We start from the raw sequence: 13,437 nt of genomic DNA on the forward strand, positions 1-13,437 counted from the left end.
TTAGCTAAAATTCTTCTTCTACCCAATTTTCATTCTTTAAAAAATTGAATTACCTTTTGTTTCCATATAAAATCCTTTCTCTTCTAAAGAAAAATTTATTTTAGTGTTTTTTTCTGGAAAAAAATGTTTATTTTCGAATTCCCTAATATATTTTGTTAGAACTATCTGATTCTTCACCTGCCCAGCAGAAAAATGTCTCTTATATGACAAAAGTATGGAAAATAATTTTACTTACAGTTGGGTTTATTATAAAATACACCATTTTCGGGTTGCTCAGATCAGTGAAAATAAACTTATTTGCTTTTGTTTGAATACCAGCCAAAATTAAAAGTCCATCGTCCTTTTGCCTCTTTCCTTATTCAGTAGATGAATGTGCATTTCTAAATGTTTTCCTAAAATAAAACATCTGAATAGAACAAATAGACATTAAATCATAGAAATAAACTGTAGGCCTATAATAAGGCCAGTTGTTTTGAATGGTCAACAATTTTGTTATAGGAGAGTAGTAAAAGTTGACTTGCAACTTGATGGTTCATTCGGCTCTGTTTTTTCTACTATTAACATTGCAATTTGGAGAGTATATATTATTCCAACGAATTCCAGTGGATTTGTGGGAAATTTAACTCTTATGTCTAATAGCTCATATGAGCTCATTATCAGAGATCAAAGGAGACCAGTGACCATTCAAAAATTTTGAAAAAGGGCACCACAAATTAGAAGTAGTAATTAGCCTTTTAGAAGCATTTGAATCATGAAAAGATATGTTGCCTCCTTAAATCTCAGTCTCAAAATCAAAAGATACTTGTGAAGATTTATCTGGCTGTTTCATTAAAAGCTTGAGAATTATAATTGGCTCTCTCTTGTTTTAAACATTTTTTCAATTAAATAAATGATTAGAATGAGTACATTTCATCCAGAGTACTGCATTGCTGCTTCTTTAGTTTTGATACCTGCGACAAAGTCTGAGAACTGATTTGAGAGAGGTGTTCTCTCAGGAGCAGCTGCATCTCTCTCCATTGCCAAATCTTCAAGCAGTGTTATTGATGGCTTTGGAGTTGCTTCTGGGTGTATGAAAGTAATGAGTTGATGAACTGAGCCCTCTTAAAATCCTTGTTATACTTTTCTTCAAGATTATCCTTTTAATCTGGGAAAATTTGTGTATTTCCACCCATTGCAAATTGAGTTTAGTTTAAACCCTTCTTATGAGAAATTACTTTAGGAGATCCATTCCTGAAGGGACAATGTGATATTTCCCTTGCCTGTCATAAATTGACCTCCATACTACAAGCTTAGAAGTGTCCATCTCGCATTAAGCAAGTAATTAGTGTGCATTAAATTTTCTTTCTGAATGCAAAGTAAAATGTATAGGCTGTTTGCTGCTGGGTTGAAAACACACATTGTTTTGCATTCGGGTACATAAGTCTTTTCCTTGTGAATAGGAGTCAGAGTGATTAAACAAGCACTCTTAATATGTTAATTTATAATTTTAATTACAACAATCTTGTATATATAGTCATTAGTGAATACTAATATAAATATTTTTTTCTACCTTTTTATTCATAATGCATAAACCAATCACCCAGTTACTTCTCTGAGGTTGCCTGTTTTTGTTTCATAATACAATCTTTGTTCTTAGTTATGAATGCATTTTGTTCATTCCTGTCTTCAATAATCCCTCATTAAGCTAGTCACTTTCTGCTCCATGCTAAAAGGGAAAAATTATCATGCAAATGTGGCACGCCATATTAAAAAGCACATTACCAAACACTTTTGTTGCTGTCCTTCAATTAGTTTCCCTCTTTGAATTTAATTCCATTTGTTGTTAAACTACTGACTTGATGTATGGACTCATGAATCTGAGGCCGCTGCCAAGAAAGTGGGGAAAAAAAATCAAAGCCTCTTCGAAGAGCTGCAAAGGCGAGCTGAAATGAATTTGCTTCACCTTTGACAAGAACACTTGAACAGCAATGGAATCCTCTGATGATTCAACTTGGCTAATTATCCAATTATTTATGTCAAGAATAAAGGTACCATTTTACAATGAAGGAAGTGTAAAGTAGTCTGAGAAATTTGGTAATGACAGATGACTTAAGTAACTTCTGAGATAAACAGTATCTGGGCAAAACTTGTCCCACCAATTGTTTTCAGGCAGGAGTTCTTGTGTCTTAGCATCAGTGAAATCCTGAGTACACTGAAGGTTTTTTGTTTGTTTGTTTTGCCCTTTCAACAGAAATTATTTCACACTTGTAACCAACGTGTCAAATTTCCATGGCTCTTAAGCAATGTTTAAGTTATATTTCTCTTGATTAAAAGCTTTTGGTTCAAAGCAATACTTTTTAATTGCCTAATGATATAAGTCAGTTCTTAGGAAAGAACCGCACATTTAGGAGTTCATTTGCAATATAACTGAAAAATTCATTGCATGGCAGTAAAACAATTTACTGTTAATTACAAGGAGAAGAATTTGCTGTAGCATGCTCACAGATTGCCATGAATCATGCAGCACTCCTAGAGATTTATAACAGATGTGTAAGTGGGATGAATTAGCAGGGTTTAATAACAGAGACACAAATCATGCAGACTTCAAGGAGCTTTAATTGATATACTAGAATGTGACGGGCATGAATCACTCAGCCATTCAACAGCTCTGTAACATATGGTCAGCTCAATATGCTGCATCTTAAATCGGTTGGTGAGTCGTAGGTTGTCCCATATGGTGGAAGCAATATATTTTTCATGATTAAAAAAATGCATCCATTTTTTAAAGAAATATGATTGCAAAGCATGTTTGTTATTGAACAGTCACCTGAATGCCAAACTGCTTTTTTTAAATGCTATTTTTTTTTTAACATGGCAGCTTCTCAAAATAAATAGGGGCTACTCCTTGTAGTACCAGATTGCTGGAGGCATTATGAGACCAAATCGGTGCTTGCTGGCACACTGGATCCGCAGCAAGCCTATAGAAAAGCACAGCTGATGATTCCTGTGATTGTCAGGGAAATCCTTCAGGCTGGGGCAAAACAAACCAATGAAAGGATGATGTCACTTTCAGAGAAGTTCAGGAATACCCAGCTCTGTAAATTGAAGAAAATGAGTTGGATGAGAGATCCCTACTTAGTAGGGTAAGAAAGTGGCTGTGATAAATAATACCATGACCCCTAATGTAACAATTGGGTGTAACATTTTATACTAACTTCTTAATTAAATGCTGGGTCCTTCAGGGGCATTTTAAAAGAAGCACTGGCTGGTCATCACATAGATGGTAGCACCAATTCCAAGGCATTCTTGAAGAATTCTTTCAGTATCTGCAAACAGGTCCCCTGGTTGGAGACTGGTAACTGGTAATGTGCAAACATGTTTTTATTGGAACCGGGATCTGGCAGCTTTTGGAAAAGCTTTTGCTGCATTAGTAAATCTGACAGACTTGAAAAAGGAATATTGCAGCCTTAGAACTGTGGCTGCCAGAATTTAATGTCAACAATTAAAATTTATTTTGATCCTTACCTAGTGTTTATTACTGTTTGTATACACAACAGACCTTACTAATACAGAGATGCACTATTAGATGGAATTACCATCTGTTCAGAGTGAAATGCTGGCATCTGTCTTAGATGCTAGAACTAAAATGATATTATTTCTAACAAAACAAAATTAACTGCTTTTTACTCACCAACTTTAATTTGTAGTGTGTAGTTATATCCAAGGAAAAGGCTTGTTTGTGAACTATGTGATGACCTCTGTGGCCAGGTCTATATTTAGATATGCGACTTTACCAGGGGCTCTACTGGCCTTTTTGGCATGTGGAAATGGCATGTAGAAATCACACTTTCAATACACAGTTTTAGCTTTATAATGTGCTATGTATCCTACAAGTCATTAAAACAACACAATCAAACTATGTAAAAATTGACTGAATCAGAGAGACTCTAGTATGCAAAATATTTTGACAGATGTGCCCTAAAAAACTGCAAGGAAAGAAATTAAATAGGCAAATTTCATCAGAACAAAGTTGCCATAGGTCCCACAGTGACACCTTTAGGAAAATACAAACTGTATCCTTCTTCTCTATTAGACTATTTTAAATTTTCTCTCACATTGACATATATAAAAATTTATATTCAGTGTCCCCTCCTTTTAATTTAAAGCCTAATTTAAAGCCTAAGTATCCTATTAAAATAGGTCTTTAGCTTTGGGAAGTTGAATTTGGAGGATCAAGGACAATGGTAGTTTTCATACTGATGTTAGATCAGTGATGCTACTTTCTGAGAAACCAGACTTCTATTCTATATATCACAAAATAATAAATTTTGTCACACTAGCATTTAATGCATGTACACAGTGCATTAACTGTAACTGTAGTACATTTATTTGTGCTGGAGGAGACTTGAAAATGATGAAAAAATCAATACTTTGCTGTCAGAGAAGCAAGTGTTACGATGCATTTAAGTAGTTAATTGCATAAGCCCCATAAAAGCTTCAAGTTTGGGTAGCAAGGATGCCATAATTACAGTCCAAGCAACTACCTTTTATTAATGGTGGACTTTAGGGAACTGTGGTTGCTCTCATGATTGCTGCTATATGTGCAGTTTCGAAATAATGGATCCTCTTCTCTCTTCATGTGTAGGATGGTAGTTTTGTGCAAATTATTGTGATCGCCAGAACAATAACTGGTTAAGGTAATGTTTGTTCACCATGTTCACTGAACTTCTCTAAAAGCAGGATTTGCTAGCTTTTCTTTATGTCACAGAACACATAGACAAATCATATTTGTATGCCATGCTAAGGTAAAGGAACAAGGTGGCTGAGAGCTGAAGGGAATAAACCAGAGGGGCTCCTGCTGACTTCCCAGGAGCGAAGAGGATCAGGATGTCTGGCACCCATTCATGGCTAATTAACTTAGAAGTACTGCTTTAAATTATTCAATCAAAGAATTTTGAAACTGGAAGAGGTCCTAGACATAATCAAGCCTGTCACTCTAACAATTGAAGTAACTGAAGAATAGAGAGACCTAATAATGGATTAACCAATGTTCCAAAATTAGGGTCTTAAAGAGCTAATCTAGAGCCTACATTTTCTCCTCTCCAGATCTTCTAGTAATATGTGCTCCTGAAGATGACTTGTCAACAAAGAAGAAAGTGGCAAATATATTTTATTCTTTCTTCCTTGGTCAGATAATAGACAGTCAACAAGGTGGTATTGAGTCATCCCTGAGAGTTTCTGGTGAAAACTTTTCCTCTTTAGGACACTGATTGGTGAGCAGCTACAGTGGCAAAGCTGCAGCAGAGAAATCATGGCTCATGACCTGGACTTCTTGTTTGTGTCCTGGTCCCAGTGCCCTTCTGCAAGTGTTTTGGCCTAGTAGGGTTTGGCAAATTGCTTTTCCTGGCATAGTTTTGCATTTCTGTGAAAAAGTCAAAATCATTTTCTATTGACAGGATGCTTGTTAAGACTGTCTTATGTAGTCTGCTCCCCACCCACCCCTGAAACGCAGAAAGACTGTTTATTCTTAAATTCTTGTCATCATCATAGAAAGTTGATGATGTCTTAAGATGTTGACACAGCCATACAGTCTTCATAGGCCAAAAATGAACAGATTCCTTGAAAACAAATGAACAGATTCCGTTTTAAAGACCAGTACCTCAGAAAGAGCTTTGTTCAGCTTTTAATTCTTATCCTATGGTGCTCAAAATGCCACACTACATGAATTTTGCAAGTCTAAATGTATTCATTGTTATAAAGTAATAAATGCTGCGTAAAGAAGAATGCATATTATAACATTTTATAAAAGAATATCTATACATCAAATAGATAGACAAGAAATCAGATTACTCCTATTAAAAATACAAATGCCATTTTAAAAGTACAAGAATTTTGTACTTTTATCCCAAGCGAAAATAGACATTTTATTCTTAGACATGATGGATAATGAACATTCATTTTAAACTTTGTATCTTATTCTTAGAAATAATGAATATTGAAGATTCATTTTAAACTTTACATTTACAAAACAATTTTCTATGTAAATACAGATAGATTTTGAATATAGATGAATTATATTCCTTAATAACATATCATTTGAAAGATTTGTTCTTGTAATGATAGTGCCTTGTATTTGTATAGAAACTTGTTTTGTAAAACATAAAGCAAATATACATATTGTTGTAGAAGCAAATGTTGTCAACATATTTCACTGAAAATGTATCCTCATGTTGCAGATGGGAAAGCTGAAGCAGATATGTGTTAAGGGATTTTCTAAAATCGCACAGATTTAGACATTAAAAGTGAAATATAATTTTAAAAGTCTACCAAATCCCTTTCATTATTCAGTGTTGTCTCCTAACGAACTGTTTTGTAAATTAACAAATCTTTAAAGATCATATTTATTTTTACCTGTAATTCCTTTCCTTTGAAAATCTGATGAATAATTCATCATTACCCCAATCTCATGGTGATTCTATGTGCATGTATGTGTGTGTGTTTAATGGTTCAGGAATATCTATTTTTCTTCATATTCTACTTGTATGTATGTGACACCAGTCTAATTTAATTGATTGACAATTTCACTTAATTCCCCCTTCCAGCCTTAGAGGAACTCTGAAAAGAATAACTCAGTAGGATGTTCACCCTTTCAAACAGGCTTAGTTGACTCCTGTATGTGAAACTGTAAAACACACCTGCTGGAATGTTTTTTGTTTTGTTTTTCTTTTAAGCAAGAGAATAAAAAATGTACTCTAGTTCTATTCATTCTCAGGAATTGACTTCTAAAGGACAGTCCCGTTACTTGGTGGAATAATTCCTCTGGGAATCAAGAGTTGCTCTACTATTTAAAGTTTAAATGGTAAACATTAATTTTAGTGAACTCTCAAGAATTTCCCTATTGATTAGAATCACTTGGCCAAATTAAAATAAAATGTGTGCTCTAATTTTCTATAGTTATTACACAAAATGACAGAGTTGCTAGAATTCCTTTTGTTTAGTTTTGTATTACTCTTAATCTATATTCCTGATTAAGACGTAATTTTTGGACTATGCTACAGATGGGGGAAGGAATCTGATTTCTGTGGTGGTGCTGAGCTTCAACATTAGCTCCATTGAGTTGAGTGGTTGGAGTAGAGATGTATCAACTTTCCAACAAATGGGACCTGGAGAAAGGCTGCTTTCAAACAGCAATGAAACTCTTCAGTTTTTAAGATGTATAGGAGGTGTATTCATTCTTCTTCATTTAGTTAAAATGGAAATCCTATTCTCAACACACCAAATATGTATAATCTGTGATTCTTTATCTACATCTTTTGTGTCCAGTATGGTAGTCATGAATCATATGTAGCTATTTAAATTTAAAATACAGCTAATTAAAATTAAGAAATTTGAAATTCAGTTTCTCATTCTCACTAGCTGCATTTCAGATGCTCAATACTCTAATTATAAGGCGAGTGGTTACCACATTAAACATTATAGACCTAGAACATTTCCTTCATTGGAGAAAGTTCTATTGGATAGTACTGGTCTAGTAGTTTTGGGCTGTTGGATATTACTAGACTAGTTAATGAAACTAAAAAGTTCTGGTCTCTGTGTCCCAAAACCCTAGAGATTCTAGCAAATTGCAATGTAAAAATTTTGTAATTGGTTCTTCATTGCTTCCCTGAGCCCAGGACTGAAAAATATTTGACAACCTTCCTTTCCCAGTTGAGATCATAGCCAAGAATGGCCTGCTAAAATTTTAATACAAATATGTAACTCTAAATTCTGAAGAGAGACTTGGTGGGTGAAAAAATTTCTGAATGACTTAGCCTTTTATTTTGTTTTGGATTATTTTGAAGTGAGATCATAGCCTATAGAATGAAATCTTTGAGAGTCTACCATTTAACTGATTTTTAGCAGAAAAAAATGCTAAGAGAAATTATGCATATAATTCACAGATTCATACATATATTAAAATAAAAATATCACATGGGCTGCAGTGGCGGAAAAAAACCAGAATTGTTAATTATCTTTCTAGCTTGATGAACTTTTTGCTCAGTGCCTTTTCTTTTTTACTAAAAGTTAAAACAGAATCAAAATGAATTGTTTCTCTTTGAGAAGCTGGCCCAAGGTCTAAAAAGTAACAAATAGTAATTGTTCTAAGCTGCTTTACGGTGAATTTCCTTTCATGGTTTAAGGGCTTCAATTCTTATATCCACATCATTTTGATTTATATTTATTGAAACAGGCAATGACTTTGTGTCTGTGTATGGCTGTGTTAACACAGGTGTAAATTAAAAGTCCACAGACGTAGTTTGGGCCCTTAATAAATAGGCTCCGTGATTATGACATTTGTTCCTTTCTCTACTTTCACTTCTCAAATCCAGCAGACACACTTAAAGGGGGAAGGAATCTCAGCTCACAAACTCAACTGTTTAAGGAAAAAAAGAATCAAACCAAAACAAACCTTCATTTTCCATAACTCAGCTGTTAATCTGAACCTCATTTCCAGCAAGTTGTAGGGAAAACCTTAATCTTGGTGACTCCTAGTGTTTCCCAGGAACCTTCAAAGAATTGCCAGTGTCCCACCACCTCAAAGCATGGCAAGGTCCCAATGTATGCAAGGGCGTGAGGCCACTACTGCTCCAAGGCTAAGCCCACTGCTGGTGGTGGGGTCACTTCAGGGCCAGGGTGCTCTCTAGGACCAAGAGACTGACCAAAGTTAGGTGCCTGGACCATTGTGTGTAAACTGCTGAACTCACAGGCTTGTTACTTTGTGCTGATGCTCTGTTTAACATTCAGAGTGGTTATTGCTTGTTTGCTTTAATTTAGATCAGTTTTAAGCTTTAAAAATCAGAAAATTGCATACAAAAGGAGCTTTTTGACCATAGAAGATGTACAGATGGCAAATACACATATGAAAGATGTTCTATATCATATGTCATAAAGGGAAATGCAAATTAAAATAAGACACCACAACATACCCATTAGAATGACCAAAATCTGGAACACTGACAACAAATGCTGATGAGGCTGTACAGTAGCAGGAATGCTCATTCATTGCTAGTGGGAATGCAAAATGGTACAGCCACTTTGGAAGACAGTTTGGCAGTGTCTTGCACAACCAAACATGCTCTTACCGTATGATACAGTAATTGCACTTCTTGGTATTTACTCAACAGAATTTAAAACACAAAAGCCTGATATATAATTAGACATATGCATATATATGCACATCACAGCAGCTTTATTCACAATTGCCAAAACTTGGAAACAACCAGAATATTCATCAGTAGATTAATGAATAAATAAACTATGCTACATCCAGACAAGGGAAAATTATTTAGCATTAAATGAGCTATCAAATGATGAAAAGACATGAAGGAAACGTAAATGCATATTATTCAGTGAAAGAAGTCAGTCTACAAAGGCTACATGCTGTATGATTCCAACTATATGACATTCTGGAAAAGGCAAAACTATGGAGATGAGTAGTTACCCAGGGTAGGGAGAAGGAGAGATGAATAGGCAGGGCACAGAGGATGTTTTGGGTAGTGAAAATTTTCTGTATAATAGAATAATGATGGATTCATGTCATCATACATTTGTCCAAACCCAGAGAATGTAAACACCATGTGTGAGCCCCAGTGGAAACTATGGACTTCGAATGATAATGATGTGTCAATGCAGATTTATCTACTGTAGCAAATGAACAATTTGGGTGCCGGATGTTGATACTGGAAAAGACTGTGCATGAGTGGGGAGATAGGGTAGAACTCTGTATCTTCTTCTCAATTTTTAATGAACATAAAACTGCTCTTAAACAATAGAGTCTATTGGGTGTAGTGGCACCTGTCTCTAGTCCCAACTACTTGGGAGGCTGAGACAGGAAGATTGCTTGAGCCCAGGAGTTCCAGGCTATAGTGAGCCATCTTTGCGCCTGTGCATAGCCACTGCACTCCAGCCTGGGCAACAATGTGAGACTCCATCTCTAAAACAAACAAACAAAAAGTTACCCCTGGCACATTGCCTATGGTGTAGCCATGTTCCACAGGAGCAATCAAAAAAATAATACAAGTCCTTTTAAAAATGACTTTCTGACGTATTTTTGCACAAGCATAAAGTTTTGGTAAACCTGTGTTAATATTCCTGCATTACCCATTGGTTGGCACGGATTATGCTTGGCCCCTGTAAATTACAGCACTGAGTTGAAGCCACTTTAAGGCGAGGGCCTCTGCCCTATGGGTTTAGTGCTAGCCATTGGCTGTAGGTTTCACTACAGGATCCTTTGGCTCCAGGGTGAGGCAGTTTTTACTCAGCCAAAGGAATTTCTACACAGAAGCGGGCAGCCATGAGCCATCAGAGACCAACAGGCACAGAAACTGGGCCATTGGGGTACCTCCTTGGTAAAGGGACTGTGGTTGGGGTACCTCCTTGGTAAAGGGACTGTGGTTGGGGCACCACCCAAATTACAGCAGCTACTATAATATATAAGATCTGTTATTTAGCTAAAAAGAATAGAGAAGTTATTTTCAAGAAAAAATTTAATTGGAAAGTTTTGTGTGAAGTATGTTGGCTATTTAAATTTTGTTTCACTGCATTTAAGATAAACTCTCTTTTCAGTTCCTAGAACCATAGAGATACTTGAAACCACAACTGATTTGATTTTAAGTGTGATATATACAAGTACATATATGCATATATGTGAATATGTGTGTCTAGAGACAGAAACCAAATTCTTGAATGTAACAAGTGTTTTCTAATATTTAGCACCAGCACAACTGAGGCCTCCTCTAGTTAAAGGAATCAACAGCACAACAATCCGTCTTAGGTGGTTTCCACCTGAAGAACTGAATGGACCCTCTCCTATATATCAGCTGGAAAGGAGAGAGTCATCTCTACCAGCTCCGATGACCACGATGATGAAAGGAATCCGTTTCACAGGAAATGGGTATTGTAAATTTCCCAGCTCCACTCTCCCAGTCAATACAGACTTTACTGGTAAGTGTGTTTGACATTGCTTTATTTAGGAGACACGAAGCTCCAAAATGTTTTCTATTATTTTTATATCCCTTTACAATGAATTTTTATTATACGTACTTATAGAAATACTAATTCAGCCCTTCAATAACTTTTGCATGATTGTGTCAGCATGTCCATCTTTACAGAATTCTGGGGAAAAAAAAGTCAGGTAAGTGAAGGAAAGGAAAAAAAAAAAGATGCAGATGAAGAAGCAGCCTTATTGGATCAAAGTATGTGCTTTGTATTTGTATTTTTGAGAAGTATTTGCCAGGACATGTTTCTTGAAATATTATTCACTGTGTTCTCTGAGCAAATGAGTTTGCAAAATGCCTTCATGCTATTGGAGATTCTCAGTGTGCACCAGGTTACTAAAACTCCAAAAAGCATTGGAAGAATGCTATTTAACTTTGCTTAGCTAATCATGCCTAACAGATATTTGATGTAACATTTTCTTTTTCTTTCTCTCGCTCTTTCTTCCTTTTTTCACTGTGGCAACTTAATATCTCATGTTCTATGAAGAACATTGTGGGAAAAACTAATCCCAGAGGAAACATAACTCCTCTAGGCCAGGACTACGGTAAAGCAAGTGAGGCTCTTGCCTCAGTCACAAAATTTAAAGGCACTAAAAAACTGAGTGTTGATGTAAATATTTTAATTCAATATTTTTAAAAATGAAAATCAATGTGAAAACACTACAAAAATATTATCAAAAGCTTAAATAAAGACAGATTGGACCCTGTACTGGCACAATCCTGCCTCACTGGACTTACCCTGCTCCCGGCCTTACTAGTACCAAAGTATTTTGGAAGTCCCATGACCTCTGTGAATTACAGCTTCTAATAGCATGATTTCAGTATAGCCGTAAAAAATTCAACTATTTATAATACATACTTATCCAATTTTTTAAAAAGTTTACAAGGTATAAGATATATATTATTCTGTAAACTCATAAAGATGTTCATTTAATTATCCATGAGAAAGTCATTTTGAAGTAAATAGTCTTTAAAATATTGCATATGTGAAGACAATGAAATGGAATTAGAGCTATAAAATTTACATTGTTTTATTTTACCTAAAATAGTAAATAGTTTGCTTTTCGTTGAGGCTGGCTACGGATGCACCTTTGTAATGAATCATGATTATATTCTAGCTGAGATATATTGAGATTAATGCATGCTTAACTAGTCTCCCAGTACATCAAAATCATCGCAGAGTATTGGAAATTGAACCACTGAGCTAAAATGCTCGACTTCTGCTTTATATTCATAAAATGGCAAAAAAGAAAAGAAAAAATAGTTAGGGAAAAGGAATACATGAATAATAGTAAAAATGTTTTCCCAAATGAAAATAGAAACTACTTCCCTGGTCCAATATTTGGCTTGTGATGTGTTTCTTCCAAGAAATAGCATCCGTTTCCATTCAACTGGGCATAGCTGCTGCAAGGATGTCAGCTTGGATTTGCAGGCTAGCCAGCAGACAGATTTTTGATGGGATCACCTACTGTTGTTGCAGTGAAAGATAGAGTGGCCCGTCCACCGTTAATAAATTTAGTCATCCTCGCTATCTCCCTTGCCGGCCTTATACTCTGAGGTGCAAGGGCTAGGGGCAGATGCAGTGTCTGGGAAGTTTTCCAAATTCCTCTTTAAAAAAGTTAGGCTGTAAACACTGGCCTCACTAAGTAGGATCCTTCTGTCTATAACAAAGCCTCCACCTGCACAGAAAATGTGCTTGGAGTACACATCATTTGAAGGACAAGGCAGGGAGATCACAATTTTGGCTTGAACTGCTCCCTGGAGCTTTGGTGATTCCTGGAGAATGAGAAGTTCTTCTGTGTTCAGGCACATTCTGGGACATTGCTGATGCCCTTTTTAATGGTAGCTTGGCTTTACTTTTAAGACTCCCTTTAACTTTTAATATAACCAGGTATATACTAAATTATTGGTTTGATCCTTTGGCTGGCTTGCCAGGTTTGGTTGAATAATTTTATTGAATTGTACCAAAGCCTAACTAAATGTCCCCAATTAATGAGCTAGGACAAGCTTTCAAAACCAACTCAATAACTTTCTATAAGCTTGTACTTTCCTAAATAGAGAGGTAAGCATACAATTAGCATCTTACATTATTCTTACTGATATATTATCCTATCCAATCCCTCTGCAACCCTATAAAGTAGCTCTTTTTACCCTCGTAGTGCAGGAGGAAAAGAGGCTCAAGTGAGTGACTTGCCCATTGTGCCACAGCTATTGAATTTCAGGGTTGAAATGTGACCTGGAGCCCTCCAAATTTAAAGGCAAGGTCTCTGCTACAGGGTGGAAAGGAACTTTTGTAGCCTGTTCTTTGGAAGTGTTAGAATAGGAAGTATATAAAAGTAAGAAAGAGGGATAGGAGGTGAAATAATGATCACCCAAACATTCCTTCTCTAATACTGCTAAACTCTTTGGATTTGTTTTTCAG

The 13,437-nt window shown here is 35.7% G+C and overlaps 1 protein-coding gene across 1 annotated transcript in view; it reads left to right on the forward strand.

Annotated features, from left to right (window-relative positions):
* Window positions 1-13,437, forward strand: part of USH2A (usherin) — an 821,881-nt gene that overhangs the window by 256,957 nt on the left and 551,487 nt on the right. Inside the window, exon 20 of the mRNA XM_017870028.1 lies at window positions 10,732-10,962. Within this exon, the coding sequence (XP_017725517.1) occupies window positions 10,732-10,962 (231 nt within the window). The remainder of the gene's footprint in view (window positions 1-10,731; window positions 10,963-13,437) is intronic.

The sequence above is a fragment of the Rhinopithecus bieti genome, unplaced genomic scaffold (genome assembly GCF_001698545.2).
Source record: "Rhinopithecus bieti isolate Rb0 unplaced genomic scaffold, ASM169854v2 scaffold_1673, whole genome shotgun sequence".
NCBI classification, from domain to species: domain Eukaryota; kingdom Metazoa; phylum Chordata; class Mammalia; order Primates; family Cercopithecidae; genus Rhinopithecus; species Rhinopithecus bieti.